Consider the following 18,722-nt stretch of genomic DNA (forward strand, 5'->3'; position numbering starts at 1 on the left):
TCAGCCAGCCAGGTCACCCGGATTCAAGCAATGGGCAATCACACATAAGTACAGGATGCGTTCATGACCACCCTGCAATATCGAATGCCTGCTGCCCGGTCGGCACAAGCAGGACGATAGGCAATGGGCGTCGACCGAGTATTGTTTAAGCCTTGATCCACCCAAACAAGCCTTTTGCCCATCTATATTCGACACACGCTTGTGGGTGAGGGCATGCATTGCCATCCTTCGCCGCAAAGGTCTTTGTTTTCAGAGGGCCAGAGGGTGTATTGCATACGAGGTGATACCTTGTCTTACCTCAGGGTACAGGGGGCGACGTAAGCTCTGGGCCCCTCTGAGCCCTGAGAGCCCTGAGACCCTGCGGCAGGGTCTGAGGGGTCTGCTTCAAGTCTTACCATACGTGACATGGTATGGTAGAATACAAGGAGAACATTGTCTCATTTGCCCCTCCGCAGGCCCGCTTCCTGCGACTGTTTCGGATGGTCGACGGGGGCGACCGACAAATTTGAACCATTTTCGCCCCCCCACTGAATTGTCTTAACTAAACCGTGGGCGTGCATCTCAATGAGCTAATGACCCACCGAGCACCTGCTGACTGGCCCAGTTCCATTGGAGCAGCCCCTCGGCAGTACCGGCACTGGCATGCTGATTTCAATGCTGAGAGAGCGGGTCAGGAACAAGGCACTCTTACCATTCTTCGTCTGTATGGTAAGGGACTGGTATTTACCAGTGTTACTATACCCACAGTCAGGGTCTTGGGCCAATCGGCCATCAGGGTCCCGGGAAGAGTGGGGGCCTCCCTTGGAGTCTCAACCCTGGATTTGACCCCTGGCTCTTGGTACGAGTGAGGTATTCGCCTTGGTGGAACCGTTCTGAGTACCGCCCCAAGGATTGAGCGCTCAATGGAAGGTGTTGTAAACGAACCCGCCGCTTGGTGCACGATGGATGCCGTTTAAGAATAGTGACAAGACTGGCGGAGGAATAGTGTCAATGTGGTGGATAGCTAGGATGGAACTGTAAGACATGAAGAGCTGTCTGTCGTCATGCCATGGACACTGGTATAGGAGAAGAAAAACAAGTGAGCACAACAACATTGGCCGTAAGAAATCCTCCCCCTCTTCTTCTTCTTCTCCTCCAATCAATGCTGCCTGTTCTCCCCTGAGTTTCCATCAACTTGGTGCTATTTTTACAGGCGTCGTAATCTGGTTCCAGTTCCTCTTGGTCCATCATTCTAGGCAGGGGCCAAACTGGACTCAACGGGACTCACGCTGCCTTTCTTATCATCCGCCTCCCCCCAGCCATCGGCCTTTTCTTCCTTCTCTCTCTTTCTGCTTCCTTGTTTTCTCCCCCCAATTAATCGCAATAACATCATCCCACGTTCACGGCGGAGTGTTTGCCGTTAGTCACTCGTTCTTTCCTTTTAGACTTTTGTTTCTGCCCGGTGCATTGCAATCTTCTTCCGTCTTCCAATTATCTTGATTCCGCACTCTCGTTCATAACTCCTTCCACGGTTGACAATGAAGTTCAACTCTCTTGCCTTGACTGGGGCCTCGCTGCTCCTAGGCCGCGCCATTGCGGCTGACTTGCCCGAGATTGCCATCAAGGTATGTTGACGAGAGACAGGGCGAGGAGGGAACGGGTGTTGACACGTCGGTTTGCGCAGGGCAACAAGTTCTTCTACTCCAACAACGGAACCCAATTGTGAGTACTATCCTGTCCACCAAGAAGCAATTGCATGGTCATAGCTAACCAATCCCAGTTACATGCGTGGTGTTGCCTATCAGCGTATGTAGACAAGACGTGTTGTATCCCTCGACCTATCATTCTAACCCATCCACAGAGGACTACACGGCCAACGGCACCTCCTCGGAGAACAAGGACTACATCGACCCTCTGGCCGACGCCGCTTCTTGCAAGCGGGATATCCCCTACTTGAAGCAGCTCCGCACCAACGTGATCCGTACCTATGCCGTCGACCCTACTCAGAACCACGACGAGTGTATGACCGCTCTGGCTGACGCCGGCATCTACCTGATCACCGATCTGTCGGCTCCTTCCGAGTCCATCAACCGGAACGACCCCCAGTGGAACACTGCCCTGTACGATCGCTACACCAGTGTTATCGATGCCTTCGCCAACTACACCAACGTCATCGGTTTCTTTGCCGGTAACGAGGTCACCAACGATAACAACAATACTGATGCCGCCGCCTACGTCAAGGCTGCCGTCCGCGATATGAAGAAGTATATCAAGGCCAAGAACTACCGCACCACCCTTGGTATCGGTTACGCTACCGACGACGACGCCCATATCCGTGATGACCTTGCTAGTTACCTTGTCTGTGGTGACTCCGAGGACTGGATCGACTTCTTCGGATACAACATCTACGAATGGTGCGGTGACTCCTCTTTCAAGACCTCCGGCTACCAGGCTCGTACCGAGGAGTTCAAGAACTACCCCGTTCCCGCTTTCTTCTCCGAGTACGGCTGCAACGACCCCGCTCCCCGTACCTTCACCGACGTTCCCGTTCTGTTCAGTGACGAGATGGACGATGTCTGGAGCGGTGGTATCGTCTACATGTACTTCCAGGAGGCCAACGACTACGGTCTGGTCTCGGTCTCCGGCAACAGCGTCAGCCCTCTGAAGGACTTCTCCAACCTGTCCTCCCAGATGCAGAAGGCCACTGCCACCGGTGTCAACAGCAACAGCTGGTCCGCCACCAACACTGCCACCAGCACCTGCCCCAGCGTTGCGTCTGCCTGGGAGGCTAGCAGCACTCTTCCCCCCAGCCCCAACGACGACCTGTGCAACTGCATGGAGAAGTCGCTCAGCTGTGTGGTGAAGGACTCTGTTTCCTCTAAGAAGTACTCGGACGTGTTTGACTACATCTGCGGTCTGAAGGACGGCAAGTACTGCGCGGGCCAGACCAGCAACTCCACCAGCGGAGTCTACGGTGCCTACAGTGTCTGCTCGACCAAGCAGCAGCTCAACTTCGTCATGAACCAGTACTTCAGCGCCGAGGGTGCCCAGGCCAGCGCCTGTGACTTCAGCGGCAAGGGTACCACCACCTCCTCGACCGCTCCCAGCGGCACCTGCTCCTCCCTCTTGAAGGAGGCTGGTACCGGCGGCCTTGGCCAAGTCACCTCTTCCCCTACCGGCGGTGCGGCTGCTGCCAGCGCCAGCTCCAGCCACTCCGAGGGCGCTGCGGGTATGGTTGCCAGCCCTATGGCCGTCTCGGTCGGCAGCTGGCAGTTGGGCGCCTACGCTGTGACTGCTGTGGGTGCTGCCCTCGGCATGATCTTGCTGTAAGTGTGAGATGGCATGGTGACGGTGTGGAGGAAACAGCCGGAAAATGATTATACCTGTAACCTTAACCGTTGAACTATCAGCCGTACATAATTGATCCTTTCTGTATACGTTCGTTTGAGTTGATATACCAATGCTTGTCTTGTCTGATTGCTTTCACACGGAATGTATGAACGAGCCCTGCCTGGGATTCCTTCAACGTATTGACCAGGCGTGGTAAAACGCTAAGCAGACGTGACTGGATAATTAGCGGTGCCTGACCTGGGGAGCTGTAAGGAATGTCTGAATGACAAGTGTGCGTTGCTCGGCGATTTGTTTGACGTGTGATTGTTTCATTGGAATGTAGCAAGTAAGTCCCGTGCAATAGGATGTACGGGTGCCAAGCTAATTGCTATCGCCAGCATCATCATCAGTGTCAGCCAGCTGTGAGCTGGGCTGCATATTACTGAAATATTTCGTGCTGCCGCGGCAAGCCAACCGGCTCGGCGGGACGATCCGTGAGTCTCTCGGTGCGCAACCGCCGAAGCGGGCAGATCAGAATCGTCATCTCGGCCATACAACCGGAATGCCGAGACATAGGGAAGATATAAATCTGCGTGCAGTCCAATTCGTCCGAGAGGGGATGTTCGACTGGATCCCATAGATTTTGGATTCTTATAGACATAGAATCGACCATGCCGGCCACGGAAGGATATAAAGGGCGTGACCTCGAAAGCGCCAACCCCAAACCCACCATCGCATCCGCATCCGCATCGACATCGACATGGACCCTCAACGAACAACACCCCAATGCGCAACCCCAGACCAACTCCTTCGGGGGTCTCTTCACTCTCCACCCACCCCCAAGAAACGGCTACGACCTGCCCTTCTGGCACAAATCCGTGATCTTGTTCATTGTCAGCTGGATGACCCTCGCCGTGACCTTCTCGTCGACGAGTCTACTGCCCGCGACGCCGGAGATCGCGGCCGAGTTCGCGACCACCACCGAGATTCTAAATGTGACGAATGCCGGCGTGCTCCTGGCGATGGGGTTCTCGTCATTGATTTGGGGCCCTCTGAATCGGTTGATCGGTCGCCGCGTCGCGTTCCTCCTGGCTATTGCGGTACTTTGTGGGTGTTCTGTTGGCGCGGCTGTCGCGGGCGATATGCGTGTGTTCACGGCCATGAGGGTCTTGGGTGGGTTGACGGGTACCGGGTTTATGGTTACCGGGCAGACGGTTTTGGCGGATTGTTGGGAGCCGGTGAGTTTGAGGTTTTCTTTCAGGGGTGGTTTGTGGATGGTGAGATGGGGTCTGGGGGTTATCCGGGATGTTCTGAAGTATATCTTTATGGTATGACGGGATAAGCTGAGGAGGGCCCGGCCCGATGATTTCTCGATTATGTCCATATATGTATGGTGTAAGGGAGTCCCGGGTCTTTCAGTCTCTCCATGTTCATCATCATACATTCATCTTCTTTCTCTGCCCAATTCTGACTGAAGTACAGACCGTCCGAGGAACAGCCGTCGGCTTCTTCATGGCCGGGACCGTCACGGGCCCAGCGATCGGTACGCCTCTCCCTCTCCAGCGAGAAACGCTCTAACCTTCTACAGGCCCCTGCATCGGCGGCATCATCGTCACCTTCGCCAGCTGGCGCAACATCTACTGGGTACAAGTGGCCATGACAGGGTTCGGACTCCTGCTTGCGGCGCTCTTCGTGCCAGACCTCTACTCCGTCGACAGAAAGGGCACCGCCAACCCCGAGAAACCGAGCACAGCGCCGTCCCACAACCTCCAGAACATCCTTAATGCCTTCAACCCAATGCGTGTCTTCGAGCTCTGGATCTACCCCAACATCTTCCTCGCCGTACGCGCCGCCCGCCCCCCCCTTCCCCCTTTTCATCGTCTACCAGCTAACGAAACTTAGGACCTAACCTGCGGCCTCCTCTCCACCTTCCAATACGCAATCCTGACCTCGGCCCGCTCAATCTTCAACCCACGCTTCCACCTCTCCTCCGCCCTGGTCAGCGGACTCTTCTACCTCGCCCCCGGCGCAGGGTTCCTAGTCGGGAGTATCGTAGGCGGGAGACTCAGCGACCGCACAGTCAAACGGTACATCGTCAAGCGCAACGGCACGCGCCTCCCACAGGACCGGCTCAACAGCGGCCTGCTCACGCTGCTGGGCGTCCTGCCCGCCGCGGCGCTGGTGTACGGCTGGTCGCTGCAGGAGCGCCAAGGCGGCATGCCTTTGCCCATCATCGCGGCGTTCTTCGGTGGGGTCGGTCTGATGGGCAGTTTTAACGGGTTGAATACTTATGCTGCTGGTTCGTCCTCTCTATCTATCTATCTATCCCCTGCCGGGGAAGAGTGCCAGTGGTGGTGCTAACTTGAAAATGGTGTAGAGGCCCTCCCGCACCGCCGGTCGGAGGTCATCAGCGGGAAATATATCATTCAATACTTGTTTTCGGCTGGGAGTAGTGCGGCGGTTGATCCGTTGATCCGGGTCATTGGGGTGGGTTGGACGTTTACGATTTGTGAGTTTTTCGTCTTCTTGGGGGTATGGTGCGGTGCTGACTTTTGGCAGGTGTGTTCTTTTCGATTGTGGGGGGTGGGTTGGTTTTGGTTGTTACGCGGTGCGGGGTGGATATGCAGCGGTGGGCGCAGAGGCGGTTTGGGGTTCAGTTGTGATTGCCATGGCTGTCATTCATGAGTTATGATTATGATTTATGGTTAGTGAGTTTTGGATCTGGTTATAGGATTGCGGTGCCTGGGGAGCTGAAAGGAAAGGGGGGTCCGGGGGTTCTCCCCCGGGGCGTTTATATCTTTGGTTTAGGGGTTAAGGTGCTTGGGTAGCTAGCGAACAATCATACCCCCCATACGCCCCCTCATTCAAATAGGTATCCACCTGCAACATCCCCAAATCAAAGTCGCTCTGCGCCAGGAAGTCCTGCATTGTCGGCTCCATAAACGCCATCGCGGTCGTGAACCCGCCACCGGCTTCCCTCAGCTCGACGGGCAGGAAGTCCTCGACACTGCCGTCCACGGGCACGACAGCATCCGCCACGCCCGGTCCGATCGCCGCGGCCGCGTCCCGCTGACTGCGACCCCGTCGATTACTCATATACCGACCCAAACACTCATTCAACACCTTGAGGTGCTGGTAGAACTCCGACGCGGCCAGGTTCCCGTTCTCGCTCATCGAACGCAAAACCTCCAGCCCGGTCTCGAACAAGCCCATGTCGGCAGCGCTGCCCATGGGAGTAAAACTAGACATGGCCAGAACTAGAGCGGACGAGAACAGGTAGTGTGCGTGGAAGTAGCCGAACGTCGGCATTGAGCCGTTGATCCAGCGGGTGAGGATGATCGAGTGTGAGTGGCGGGCGGCATGGACGCATGCCTCGCCCAGCGTGAGGACCGGCTGCGAGATCTCTTCCCGCTCCTCGCGCGATTCGGCCTCGCTGAGTTTGATGAGGATGTGCAGCAGAGTAGGACGCGTGGTAATGATTACGCACTGACCTGTCAGTAAGAACATGAGAACAACATGGGAAGAATCGTACCTGGTTGAACGATAAATGCAACGATCCCACCGGCGTGCGACTCGTCTCCGGTTCCTCCTGGCTCAGGCGCAAATGCTCCGGCAACGTTTCCACCCAGTTCTTCAATGCCTTCAGCAACTTCTGCACCCGTTGCAGGAACGTCTCGCTGTACTTGCGTCGGCTGTACAGCTTGGTGATCGTCTCGCCCACTATCCGCGCCAAGCTGATGTTCGCCTTCAGATACTCCGTGTCGGAGAACTGCTCCTCGTGCAACGCGACCGGTGTAATCGTTGACGGCATGTCCAGATGAATGTCGTCATCCAGGATCTGGGACGGCACCCCCATCTTCGAGCCCCACATGCGGTCGAATATGTAGATTGTCCACCAGATGCGCACCCGATGCTGCCGCTCTACGGGGTCGATCAGCTGCGATTCGGGGATGTTGTGGTTCAGCCCGATCATCAACCCCAATCGCATCGCGCTGCCGATCAGCACGTAGGCTGAATGTCGCCGGTTCAGATAGTATGAGAACAAGGACTAGACTATTAGCAGAGTTCCCACAGCATAAGCCAGAGGCATACCAGCAACAACAGCGTCTCCAAATGTGCGATACTCGTCCGCTCCGGCAGCACTTGCATCAGACTGAGCGCACGCGCGAAATATTTCGTCCCCGGCACTCGCGACCCTGAGGACGGCTCATTGCGCATTGAGTACGCCTCCCCGAAGGCAAACAAGGCGAAAAACTTGCATTGGTGGATCTTGGCCTCGAAGTCGCCGGTCTGATAGATCTCCTCGAGCTTTTCCGTCGTCGACTTGCGCATGACCAGATGGTAGATAAATCCTATCTGCCGCAGGGCGATCTTCAACAGCAACCGCGCCTGCTGCAGACTCGGCCAGCCAATCTCGCCGGTCGTGACCGCGCTGATACTCTCATCGTGGACGTACTGGGTGCGAGGGATATGGGCCGTGGCGTTACTCCCCGTCAGGAAGCGCCGGAAGCGGGTCGCAAACGCCGTGCAGGCGGCCTCGCCGATGAAGATGGGGGGCGCGGAGGGATCGTAAGGATGGAACCAGGCCCGATCCCCGATCAGGGGGTTGCGCACGTTGGGATTACTCTCCAGCTCCGGGGCTTCGGCCGCTCGTGACGGCCCGCGCCCCGGCGCCGCCCCCTCTGGATCCGCTTCGGTCGGATTCCCCAACGCCGTGGGCTGATCGCGCAGACGTCGGTTCTCGGCCAGCAGGCGTTGCAAGAAGCTGCGGGGAAAATCTTAGATCGAGCTGTGGATGGATCTGTCCCCCGGGAACTGGGGGAGGGGATCTACCTTTCGCTCACTTTCACCTGTCGATCACGAGGCGTGTACTGGCATTCATTGGCACAACCGACCTGCCGGCATTTGAGACACGGCTGACCCCCTGAACATTTGATCTTGTGTGAATGGCAGCGCTGGCATCTAGATTGGCTCGTCAGCCCGATCTGTTGGATGCCATCTGCAAGGGGGGGGGGGGGGGGGGGCAAGAGGCCCGGCACATACGCACTGAATTTCGGCCGTTTGGAGTTCTCGACCTCGTCGGTCGTTCTGCTATGTTTTCTACGGTTCATGAGTCATGACGGGACAGCAGCAATTAGAATTAGTTGATTGGGTGGAGTGCGGTCCGAGTGCAACAGGGGGGTAGACAGCACTGCAAGCGATCGTCATGGGGGAAGTATTTGATAGTTCGTGGGCAGTAAGTAAAGGTTGAAGTTGGGTTCGGCCGGCAGTCGGTGAAAACTGCCGACCTTCGGACCGATCCCCGATTAGGCAAGGGAGCATCTTGCCAGCCTGGAGCACTGTGCAGTGCACTGTAGTTAGTGCCCGTGGTATGCGCTATGCTCCCCTTTCGGAACCTCTACTGTCCTATGGTACCCGGACTACCTAGCTACAGTACATTAGCACCGCAGCACAATCAATCCCGCAAGCTTTGCTACGGCCGTAAGTCGGGCCTATCCGGTGATAACTGAGTGATCTACAGTCGTGTTTGGCAAAAAGCTAGACGAGCTCGATGGCTGGCTGAACTTCTTTGGTAGCTTCTTCCCAAACTCGCCACCCCTGCAGTCCCCTTCTTCTAGGGTGTCCACACCCATTCCCCATCTCCGGTTCACCCACCTACCTATTTAGATGTGTAGCACTACCGAGGTTGAGCGTCACACATTCTCGGCGCGGGAGCAATCCTTGACAAATGCTGACTCGCTCGGATTCTTGATGCACAACATTGCACCCCGCTACTCAATCTCATGGCCTGCCTCCCTTGCTTTATTCAACCACTTAATCGGACCGGCTATAACCCAATTGCGAGACCAGTGGATCGTCCAAACCGGCACCTCGATTGCCCAAGAACAACGTTCTCGGATTCTCACCCCGCCCATCACAGAGAGAATCCCATGTGGCCCGCTTGGGTGTTGTAGATCCGACCATCGTGTACTGATTCTTCTTCCTGCTCGGGTCGTGATCGTCTTTTCGAAATTGCGGATTCCTCTTCCGTCCACGCTAGTACTCCGTAGACGGGATGCGAATGGTAGGACAACGTCTGATTGGTATCCGATCTGGCCAACTCTCTATGTCAATCGACGAGTGGATGAGGCTCGCCCACCGAGGAATCGCTGGTTCTAACAGCGAGGATGGCTGCAAGAAAATCAAGGCAATTGCAGAGGACGAGACGCATGAAGGACAAGTGGAAAGACAATTTAACCCTCCGAGAATCCCGGGTCGCGGACGGTGCTCCCAGCGCCTCGGCGTCTGAAGCGGCAGAAAGAATGCCACAATAACCTTCGCAGAGAACAATCACATGAAAACAGAAGGCAGGAAAGAGTCGAGTTGGGCAAGCGAAGCGAAGCTCGACTCCAGTCAGCTAGCTCCCAAGCCCTGACGATCGTGGGTCCTGGTCAATGCAGGATCGGCGACGGTGTTCGAGGAGGTAAGGTTAGCGAGTGAGAGTGAAGATGGTCGACTGAATGGGTGACCTTCCCACGAGGCTCGTTTCCGCAGAGAATCTCTGCCTGTTCCTCGTCTCGCTCCCGACGTCCCTAAGGCCCGACTTGAAGGGTTCCCCCCCCCACATCCTCTTCTTCCCGTCTTCTTTCTCGTCCGTCTCACTCTCAGTCCGGGCGCTTCAACCAGAATGACGAAGAAAAAAAGCCAGACACACAACCAGGTAAGTCCAATGACCTTTGATGACTGACACTGCCCAGTCACGGTGGGGACACCGTGACAGCAGCGATGGCATCTCCGCGGAACTCTTTTCCACGCCAAGGAAGTCGTCCGGCAACATCAATCTCATCTAGGGCGCGCCTACCGAAAAGTAGATGCACCACGATGAAAGACTGAAGAGGCCAGCACAATCTTTGGCGTCCGTTCCCGACCTATGCTAGCCAGCTCAGCGTGGGAAGCGAACCAATTTCCTCCCGCGCACAAGTAGCTGGCTGACCTCCTGATGGCCGCGCACACTGCCCTTGGTTGCATGGGTAGGGGTCTTCATCTGTTTTCTCTTTTCCATCATCTGCCTCTGTAGTCTTGTCTCTGCGTGCCTTGCATCGCTGATTTCAGGCTCGACCATCCTCATTGATTTGGGCCTCGTCTATATGTGAAAGCCTACCTAAGTGAGACGCAGACTTGTCCCCAACGACGGCAGGAGCCACTCAAGGGAATCCCTCCTTGAGGGCAGCACTTGACACAAGCACCACATTCAGGTATTCAATGACAATCTTATTTGGAGCAAGATGCAAATGCCTTGTATCTCCTGTATGTTTCTGTCCGCTGATCGACGTCGCTTCATCCTGCAGTTTCCACCGGCCGGGCGAGGCAGTGGCTCCTCATGACCACAGCCAGCCTTACAGCGACTTTCACCAACCAGGCTTAATGCTTGACACCTTGACAAAGTGGCGTGCGGAGCATTCAGCAAGTGGAAGGGGGGGTGGAAGTCATAGGACTCCTGAGCCTCCTCAAGAGCCATGGGTCAAAGAGAGGGGGCGACGGCACCAGACACGACCAGAACTTAATTCTGCACACCTCAAGGCTCCAACTCACCATCAACCAGATCTAATCATCCGTTGTTTAACAGGGCATTGTTAGGTTTTCTTTTTCGCAGGCAGACTGGCAACCTCGACAGAAATGTTTCGTGGCCGAGATGGCACCCGCCGGTCTGGCCTCGTCGCGAGAGCATTGATAAAGATAACGGGTTAACGCGATTTTAGGTGGAGTTGGATTGAAATAACGTGCTTTGATTAGCTCTCTCATCATTCAAATTCGAGTCTTCATGACCAGAGTGCACCCGAGACTATTCAGGATAGCATTTACACTTCACACATGGGCATAGCACATGGGCATAGTGGTTGTGAAACAGTCTGGGCTTTTTGGCCGTCACAGCGAGCCATATAGCTGCTAGGTTTCGGCTGAACAAGCGCCCGTGCCACGAGCATATTCTGCTTGAGGCAATATAGGCCGACAATGACATCCAGGAAAGTCATAACACCAGCGGGACAGGTGTGCCCGGGCTTATATCTTTTTATAAAGCGTGGCAACGAACATCGAAAGCGGGATAATCACAAATCGGTTGTTTCGAATGTCTGCTGCGAGCGTACGCGACAATGGTGTCGTTTGCTATGGCACAAAGCAGTAAACGAGTCAGGGCCAGTTCGACTATCAGTTGACACTCGGTTCGGAGAAGGCGACAACCAGCAGATGACGCTTCAGCTCCTTCGGTTCTCGACATTCGCAAGGGGAGGGAAGAAGGTAGGCTTGTATGAGGGGATTCTGATCTGGATGCATCGGGTCTTTTCCACTGCTCAGTGTGACTGGTTGATGAGACGAGTTAGTACCCAAGCATCGGTTTGTGACGAGCAGGGCTATCGAATGCCAGAAGAGGACAGAGTCAATAACGGAAAGTGTATACCACAGAGCCGAGATGAAGCTCGCATGCGATGTCCTGCTCATCTCGAGGAGGAGGATCTCGATACAAAGGACGAGCATTGCTGGCCCTTAGCTACCAACACACTCTCCCCGCCGAATCTGCTAGGCCACGCCATCGAAATCATCACTTTCCGCAACCTCGACGGTCGGCATGAAGAATTTGCACCCAACGCCACGCTGCTGGCGTGCCGAGATGGGGATTAACTTCCTCCGCTGCCCCTAGTTGGACTGTTTGCCACGAGATTCACTGATGGGCAACGGGGTCTTTGCTGGAGAATTATCGCCGCCATCGATCGAACACCAAAAATCTCGATAGTATAGTGCACAGAAGTCGGTGGGTACAGGTGGCGTCGGGGAAAGTATTGATCGAACCCAGCATCAGTGATGCTCAGCTGCGTCTATGGACACGGTTTCGCAACGCTGCCTTCGCGCGATACCGGGCTATCCTTCGATCTTGGCGGGCCAGGAGCGAAGCCCCTCTGCATGGTAAATAGTCGGATCACATCCGTCAAGAGTTTCGTTGTGCAGAGATAGGTTTCAACTCCGCGAGTTGCAAAAGGCCATGAAAAAGCCAGACCCCGGAATTAAGGGGAGACCGACTTTTGCCTCCCCAAAACAAACAGGCCTATTCACATTGACCCCTAATACAAGACGATCGAATGGGCGCGACCTTGATCTGTTCCCCCTCCCAAATTTTCCACTATTGATTATTGTAGGACTGGTGATCCCTCTCGATATACTTACTGAATTTGCTATTTTTTTTTCCTTCTTTTTTTTTCTCTCCTCCTCTGTCTGCTAGCTCCGATCGATTTTATCTCATACGATCGCAGTGAAGAAAGTGGGTGTACCGCAGTATACAACCCTGGGTTACGGTGCCAAACAATGGTGTTCCGGAGGCGCGAGCCGATTTCCGCCCAACTGTGGCAAGTCGCCCACTCGGCAGTCACCTCCAGCCTACCACACTTCATCTTTGCTCCGGTTCATGGGTCCTTCTCGACCAACAAGAGAACAGAACTCCGTTCCAGACGCTGTTACACCCAAACAGCCTGGTCCCTATTGTTTGCCCCTGGCCTATAGTCATTTTATACTTCATTTTGCCGGGGAATCAGTGCGCACTATTGTTTGAGCGACGGGTCTTAGGACGCTGGGTTGTCGGGTTGTGCTATCGAGGGCCGAGTCGAAAGGGCCTTGGTGGGATTTCCCGTCTTGTCCTTGACCATGAGCGACAACAGTCGTCCCCCACCTTTCCTTCCTTCCTTTCAGGCTTCATCATTCTCGGAGCTGCCAGAAAATGATATCCCTCTTGATAGCGGGGGTGCGTCGCTTCGCGCACAGCAATCTCAAGGGCTCCGCGGACCTCACGAAGCGGTCAACTCTGTCTTTTCTGAGCACTCAACAGCCGGCTTGGAGGTCATCGCAGGCGATCGTGCCGGGTCATCGAAAGTGAAAATCCCCAGGTTGAATCTCCCAACCACCTGGACCACCAGTGGACGCGTTAGTCGTGCTTGTGAGAATTGTCGCGAACAAAAGGCTAAATGTAGCGGTCACCGCCCTACGTGTCAACGGTGCCAGGAGGCGGGCATCCGCTGCTCTTATGGTGACAGGAAGCGAGAGAAAATGGCCAAGTCGGTGTTCCCAATCCTGTTATAAGCATTTCCGAAGAGACTAACGGCGAGTGCTCCAGGCAACTCAATGACCTGACAAGTCAGGTTAAGGCGTATGAGGACCTTCTCCGAGGGCTATCGCCCAAGCTGGACTCGGAATCGGCGAAGCAGGTCGAGCAGGTTTTGACCGAAGTAAGTCTTTCTGCAAGCCCCTACTCACTGCGTCCATTTCGTAGCTACCTCCGCCTTGTTCCTTGTACACCTGGTTTCTTTTCCAGATCTCAATTCAGATCCGTGTTGACAGGCTGACCACAGCAATCCGTCGATGAGGACCTGTCTTCTCAATTCCAGGTCGCAACGCCTACAACAGCACCGGTAATGCATGGTGACTCAGGGACCAGCTTAACGTCTGCTTTCTCAAGAAATGCACTGGATAGCACCAGTGAGGATTTTGACCGACAGGCCATGGGGTTTGTGGGCGAGCACTCTGAAATTGCGTGGCTGTATAGACTGAAGCGACTTGTTCAGCGGTCTAACTCTGTCCCAAAAAAGAGCCGGGACGGTGACTCTATTGCTTCGACGAGCTTTTACTTGGACGATTCGAAGATTCCTTACCTGAATGATGTGGATCCAATCCAACGCCCCCCTCTCGCCGTTGCGGAGCAGCTTCTGCGTACCTATTTCAAAGTCGTGCATCCGTCCTTTCCGATCGTCCGCAAGTCACATATTATAACACAAATCACTCGCTACTACGATCCCGATTCCGCCGGGCCACCGAGGAAATGGCTTGCCATGCTCAATTTGATCTTCGCGATTGCCGCCAGGTACACACATAGTTTATGCAATGTTGCCGAAATATCACCAGACGACAGCGTTGTCTATTTTTCACGAGCACTGAAACTTGGCGTAATGGGCACGGTGCTACTAGACCATCCTGATGCGCAGCAGGTGCAAGTAGAGGGATTAACCTCCTTCTACCTTATGTCCGTCGGACAAGTGAATAGGTAATACTGTCCCCCTTTGATTTCATTGTTTTTCTGCTTGCAATAGCCCCTTTTCCTATTTTTCCCTGCGCACCAATGGCTTGTAGCCGTCGTCTAATTCTTTATGTGGTTCAGGTCCTGGAAAGTCTGTGGCTACGCGATCCGTTCGGCTTTAACACTGGGGCTTCACCTTCGAAACGAAAGTAGCGTTAGGAACGTCACAAAAGAAACGAAATATACTGTTTGGTGGTCTCTCTATCTGCTCGACTGTTCGCTTTGTGTCATCACTGGCCGTCCGCCAAGTGTCAGTGATGACTTCTGCACAACACCACTGCCGGCGCCGTTCATAGAAGAGGAATTCGACGATGAGCAAGACCTGATCGCCCACCTCAAAGTTCGAGATACTCTTGTGAAAGCCATCTGCCCAGGGAACCCCCAGAATTTTGCCGACACAGGCTCACCGGAAATCTCGAGGTTCCAGGCGCCTAGTCCGGGGAGCCAGTGTGAACAGGATGTGGCTGGTATCGTTGAATCCCTAACCTCGACGCCCAATTCTGCACTAGTCTTCCTGTACACTGTCGACTTAGCCACGATTATACATGAGTCGATTGGAATCTTATATGCTCCAGGGGTGGCCCGCAAGCCATGGCGTGAGATTGAGGGAGCCATCTCTGCGCTAAACAGCAAGGCGGATGCTTGGCTTACGAGACTCCCAACAACCCTTCACCTGTCACAGGGCGCTGGAGCATTTCAAAGAGAACGAGTGAATTTGGCATTCAGCTTCTATAGTGCCAAAATTCTTATCACGCAGCCTTGCTTGAGCCGCATCTCACAAAAGACTGACGGGAATGACTCCCCGGGAGGCTTCTGCGAGATGATGGCCATGATGTGCATCGAGTCGGCGAACCAGATGCTCGAGTTGCTGCCAGATTCTCCTGATCTTGCCTGGGTTTACCGAGTCTCTCCTTGGTGGTACCTTTTGCATTACTTGATGCAGTCGATTACGGTCCTGCTTCATGGATTATTGCTTCTGACCAAGCCAGGGAGTGCTGCATATCGGAACGTCCTTGATCGGGTTCAAAAGTCAAGTCGTTGGCTGACGGAGATGTCTCTGGAAGATCCATCTTCTGAGCGGGCCTGGCTCGTGTGCGGAGAACTGATTTCCGAGCATGTTCCCGAACTCAAAAATTGAATTTCCGCCGATTTCCAGACCCGCAACTGACTGAGCGTCCTATGGTCGGCTTGGCTTTTGCCAAGTCCACTCGTAATAACTGACTTTGCCAGTGGCAGCTAGTACTCTTTTCAATCTAGTGCGCGAAATAGGAAAACCGAAAACCGATCATGGATCACTCTAAGATGGCCCTATCCCCATTTACACTATTGGTCCTGCTGCTCCGGCTCTGGAACATGTCTACATTTTTCCTAGCTGTTTCAATGTCACCCTTACCTTACATATCTCCCCTTATAGATTGGATATGTCTCACGATGTCAGTTGATCTGAGTGTGGCCCTCTGCACGCATGCCGAGCCTGTGAGTACAGATATACGATGCGATGCGCCTTCCGGGCCTATGTGCTTGTCGATTGTGGTTTTTGGGCCGCCAAAACTGCCAGGTCGAGTGTTCGATTTTCCTTTATCGTCTGGGCAGAAGGCAAATACTCACTATGTACCTTCTGGCCGTCTTTATTCAAAAGAGCACAGTAATTAGGCAGAAATCAGTCACAACCTGAAGCGAGAGGGTCCAGCCGTCGATCCCCTGACTGAACCCAGCTGTGCGGTTAGTTGGTCCATGCTAAAGAGTTTTGCGTCTAAGCTCTCATTCATGGTTGACCATTGCCCCACGGTTCAACCTCATCCCTTAGGTTGTGTGCTGAGTGATCATTCACTAAATGATCGCTCTGGTCCTGTCCTTGCTGAATCATGCCGACTAGCCTGGGTCCTGTCCTTGCTGAAGCATGCCGACTAGCCTGGGTCCCGTCCTTGCTGAATCATGCCGACTAGCTTTATCTGGTAATGTGGTTCCTAGGTAGCTTCATTGCTAATACTCTCCTATCACTTAGCACCTTTTCCAGTCATGCCCCATCCCACCTGCCGTAAAGATACGGACCTCTTTTCCCCTGGACGGCTGGGCAGACGCATCACTGTCTCCCATGCATATGGAAATACGCCGCAGCCATGATAGCACTGCTCCGCGGAGAGGGGCTGCCCTGACTTATGCACGGGGGGACCGCCTGCATAGATAACTGGATGCATTATTTTCCAGTCCAACAGTGGGCCTCAATCGCCCCCCCAAATCGATATCCTTGATTCGGTGGCACTCAAATCCGTGGCAGCGGAAAGCTCATTCTAGTGGGATAGTTAAATGACGACTAGATCCTTTTTGGGCTGCTTATCCGTCGCGATTGGGCGTCGCGCATTCTGCGCCATGGCTGATCCACGGTTGTAGCCGACGTCGGCCCTGGACTGGAATTTTGACTTCACCAGATCCTTGCCGTCGAATCAAGTTTGGTTCACTACCAGCTGCCCCGCTCATTGATCGGTAGTCACTCGGAATTACGAAAGGTCCTAGAAGCGCAATCTACGACTAAACTTAACTACTTAGTAGACAGCGAGTGAAGCTGGAGTTTTCAACATTGGCAGAGGAATGCAGGGTGCCAGTCAGGGAGGCACAGGAGGCGTACCCACTTGCTATTGGCAAGATAGCGAATACAGCCAATGGATTCTTCGACTCCGTCGCCCTTGTTCTGGACTCTCTGATATGCATGTGCATTCGTTGTTGGCGAATTGATGGGTGGATCAAAAAATGGCACCGCACCTTGACGAGCACAGCACTACGCACTACGGAGTAACCGTTGGCCCTATCTGAATGCTTTGGACCAAGTCTGTTGCCGAAGCTCCTCTGGCTGGAGGCAGGATCTTATTCCCGCTAGTCCGACGCTCTTCTTCTTTGTGGAAGGGCAAATCTGGCCCCTAGCAACACACGGTGCTCCATGCATGATGGCCTTTGCTTAGCTGACAAAGAGGCATCAAGGCTCAAGCATAACTAACCATACGAGTACAAGCCTATCTATGACTTAGGCTGAGCACCAGTCGACTCTCAGTTGGGCTCGAATGACATCAAACCTTGATCAGTTTGTGACTGACCTTAATAAAAGTAGCCCAAGCCTACCACCTCAGACAACTTTACACTTGGTTGTTTCATCGAGGGTTGAACGCTAGCTTCTAGTGCGGATCCCAACTTCGGATCTCTTCCCCTGGCCAGCAATTGATGACTCTACCAGGACAGATATCCAATCTTCTCCCTCGAATCCGTTTTGAAGAGACAATTTACCCCAATCCCCTGAAGAGGAAAGAGTCTCCTTTCCCAGCTTCTTTTTTGTTGAGGGGGTGGGGCGTGCAGAAGAAAAGAAAAAGGAAAAATTTTTTCGCAGATCGTCAAAACCCCTCTTTCCCCCTCCTTCTCTTTGGACCAGTCGACCCTGAGTAGCTATTGGTGGCTTGAGCCGTTATGGCGAAATGTTTTATCGGGTTGTAAGCGAAATCGTGGAGGGTGTCAATGCAAATTTGCCACAATGGGCATGATTCCGGCTCCTGCCGCGAATACAGCCCTCCATCGTCAGCCTGAGATCTCAGTCTCTTTCCCAGTCGGTGGCTATCCGCGGGGGTTTGTCCCAGGTCCGGAAAATCCGCGCTGAAGCAGTCTTGACTCTTTTTGACGCTGCGTGATGGCCCACCCCCTCGGTAGGTTACTGTATTGGATAGGAATTTGCGGTCGGCTAATTGACTGGGCCTGGCTGGTACTGTAGACATCACCTTGAATCGATCGTGCCATATCATGACAAGCGGTGATGGGTTCTGTCGAGGCCAATCAATGGCTCCCATCAGACCATCAGACGTAAGGGAGGGCGCACGCGATCGCCAATGCCTCTGAGAGGTGACGCTTGACTGACTGGACATCTGATGGAGACTTGGAAAAGTCTGGATATTCGCAGTTCTGTAGGAAATAAATTTGAGTCCATCAGCGAATAAGAAAGGGGGAGAATAAACAGGTAAGCGTAGCCTTCTGCTGCATCATGATGGAATCATAATCGCCATTGTCTCCGACGATCGACACTCTCTCCCGCTAGATATCATATTGCTGCCTGGGGTATCTACCGTGCTTATGTAATGATTTGTAGACCGCCTACCTAGACCGCTGGACAAGGATGTCACATGTCATCCACCTCCGCTGTTTCCGGTCCCGTCGAGATCACCAACTCGGTAACTTTCCAATCGAGCAATCAATCAATTGATCTCCGATCCAGCAAACCCACCTGGTAATTCTGGAGCAGCCAGTAAGGCTCACTGCCTCCATTGCTTCTGATCTCCCCCCC

At 54.0% G+C, this 18,722-nt stretch overlaps 6 protein-coding genes across 6 annotated transcripts; 5 read left to right on the plus strand and 1 right to left on the minus strand.

The window, feature by feature from the left end:
- The first annotated feature begins 985 nt into the window (after nucleotides 1-985).
- BO97DRAFT_24480 (uncharacterized protein) lies at nucleotides 986-1,769 on the plus strand. Its single transcript, XM_025690820.1, has 2 exons — nucleotides 986-1,701; nucleotides 1,760-1,769. Exon 1 carries the CDS (start codon nucleotides 1,024-1,026, stop codon nucleotides 1,477-1,479), a length of 456 nt encoding a protein of 151 aa, XP_025552896.1. The 5' UTR covers nucleotides 986-1,023; the 3' UTR covers nucleotides 1,480-1,701; nucleotides 1,760-1,769.
- BO97DRAFT_476910 (uncharacterized protein) lies at nucleotides 1,344-3,606 on the plus strand. The gene is made up of 4 exons (XM_025700515.1): nucleotides 1,344-1,604; nucleotides 1,664-1,701; nucleotides 1,760-1,785; nucleotides 1,841-3,606. Exons 1-4 carry the CDS (start codon nucleotides 1,518-1,520, stop codon nucleotides 3,307-3,309), a joined length of 1,620 nt encoding a protein of 539 aa, XP_025552897.1. The 5' UTR covers nucleotides 1,344-1,517; the 3' UTR covers nucleotides 3,310-3,606.
- Nucleotides 3,607-3,980: 374 nt separating this feature from the next.
- On the plus strand, nucleotides 3,981-5,972 carry BO97DRAFT_387607 (putative MFS transporter; the record flags this gene model as incomplete). Its single annotated transcript, XM_025693598.1, has 6 exons — nucleotides 3,981-4,547; nucleotides 4,792-4,852; nucleotides 4,898-5,151; nucleotides 5,212-5,608; nucleotides 5,687-5,818; nucleotides 5,869-5,972. 6 exons carry the CDS (start codon nucleotides 3,981-3,983, stop codon nucleotides 5,970-5,972), a joined length of 1,515 nt encoding a protein of 504 aa, XP_025552898.1.
- A 134-nt stretch (nucleotides 5,973-6,106) lies between these two features.
- Nucleotides 6,107-8,420, minus strand: BO97DRAFT_387610 (transcription factor domain-containing protein; the record flags this gene model as incomplete). The annotated part of the gene is made up of 5 exons (XM_025693599.1): nucleotides 6,107-6,795; nucleotides 6,842-7,357; nucleotides 7,402-8,074; nucleotides 8,143-8,271; nucleotides 8,353-8,420. The coding sequence occupies 5 exons, from the start codon at nucleotides 8,418-8,420 to the stop codon at nucleotides 6,121-6,123; spliced, it is 2,061 nt and encodes a 686-aa protein (XP_025552899.1). The 3' UTR covers nucleotides 6,107-6,120.
- A 2,634-nt stretch (nucleotides 8,421-11,054) lies between these two features.
- On the plus strand, nucleotides 11,055-12,146 carry BO97DRAFT_24638 (uncharacterized protein). The gene has a single exon (XM_025690829.1). It carries the CDS (start codon nucleotides 11,302-11,304, stop codon nucleotides 11,965-11,967), a length of 666 nt encoding a protein of 221 aa, XP_025552900.1. The 5' UTR covers nucleotides 11,055-11,301; the 3' UTR covers nucleotides 11,968-12,146.
- Nucleotides 12,147-12,772: 626 nt separating this feature from the next.
- BO97DRAFT_24597 (putative C6 transcription factor) lies at nucleotides 12,773-15,686 on the plus strand. The gene is made up of 4 exons (XM_025690826.1): nucleotides 12,773-13,388; nucleotides 13,448-13,559; nucleotides 13,683-14,371; nucleotides 14,486-15,686. Exons 1-4 carry the CDS (start codon nucleotides 12,982-12,984, stop codon nucleotides 15,540-15,542), a joined length of 2,265 nt encoding a protein of 754 aa, XP_025552901.1. The 5' UTR covers nucleotides 12,773-12,981; the 3' UTR covers nucleotides 15,543-15,686.
- The last annotated feature ends 3,036 nt before the right edge of the window (nucleotides 15,687-18,722 follow it).

This window comes from Aspergillus homomorphus (genome assembly GCF_003184865.1).
Source record: "Aspergillus homomorphus CBS 101889 unplaced genomic scaffold BO97scaffold_11, whole genome shotgun sequence".
Taxonomy (NCBI): Eukaryota; Fungi; Ascomycota; class Eurotiomycetes; order Eurotiales; family Aspergillaceae; genus Aspergillus; species Aspergillus homomorphus.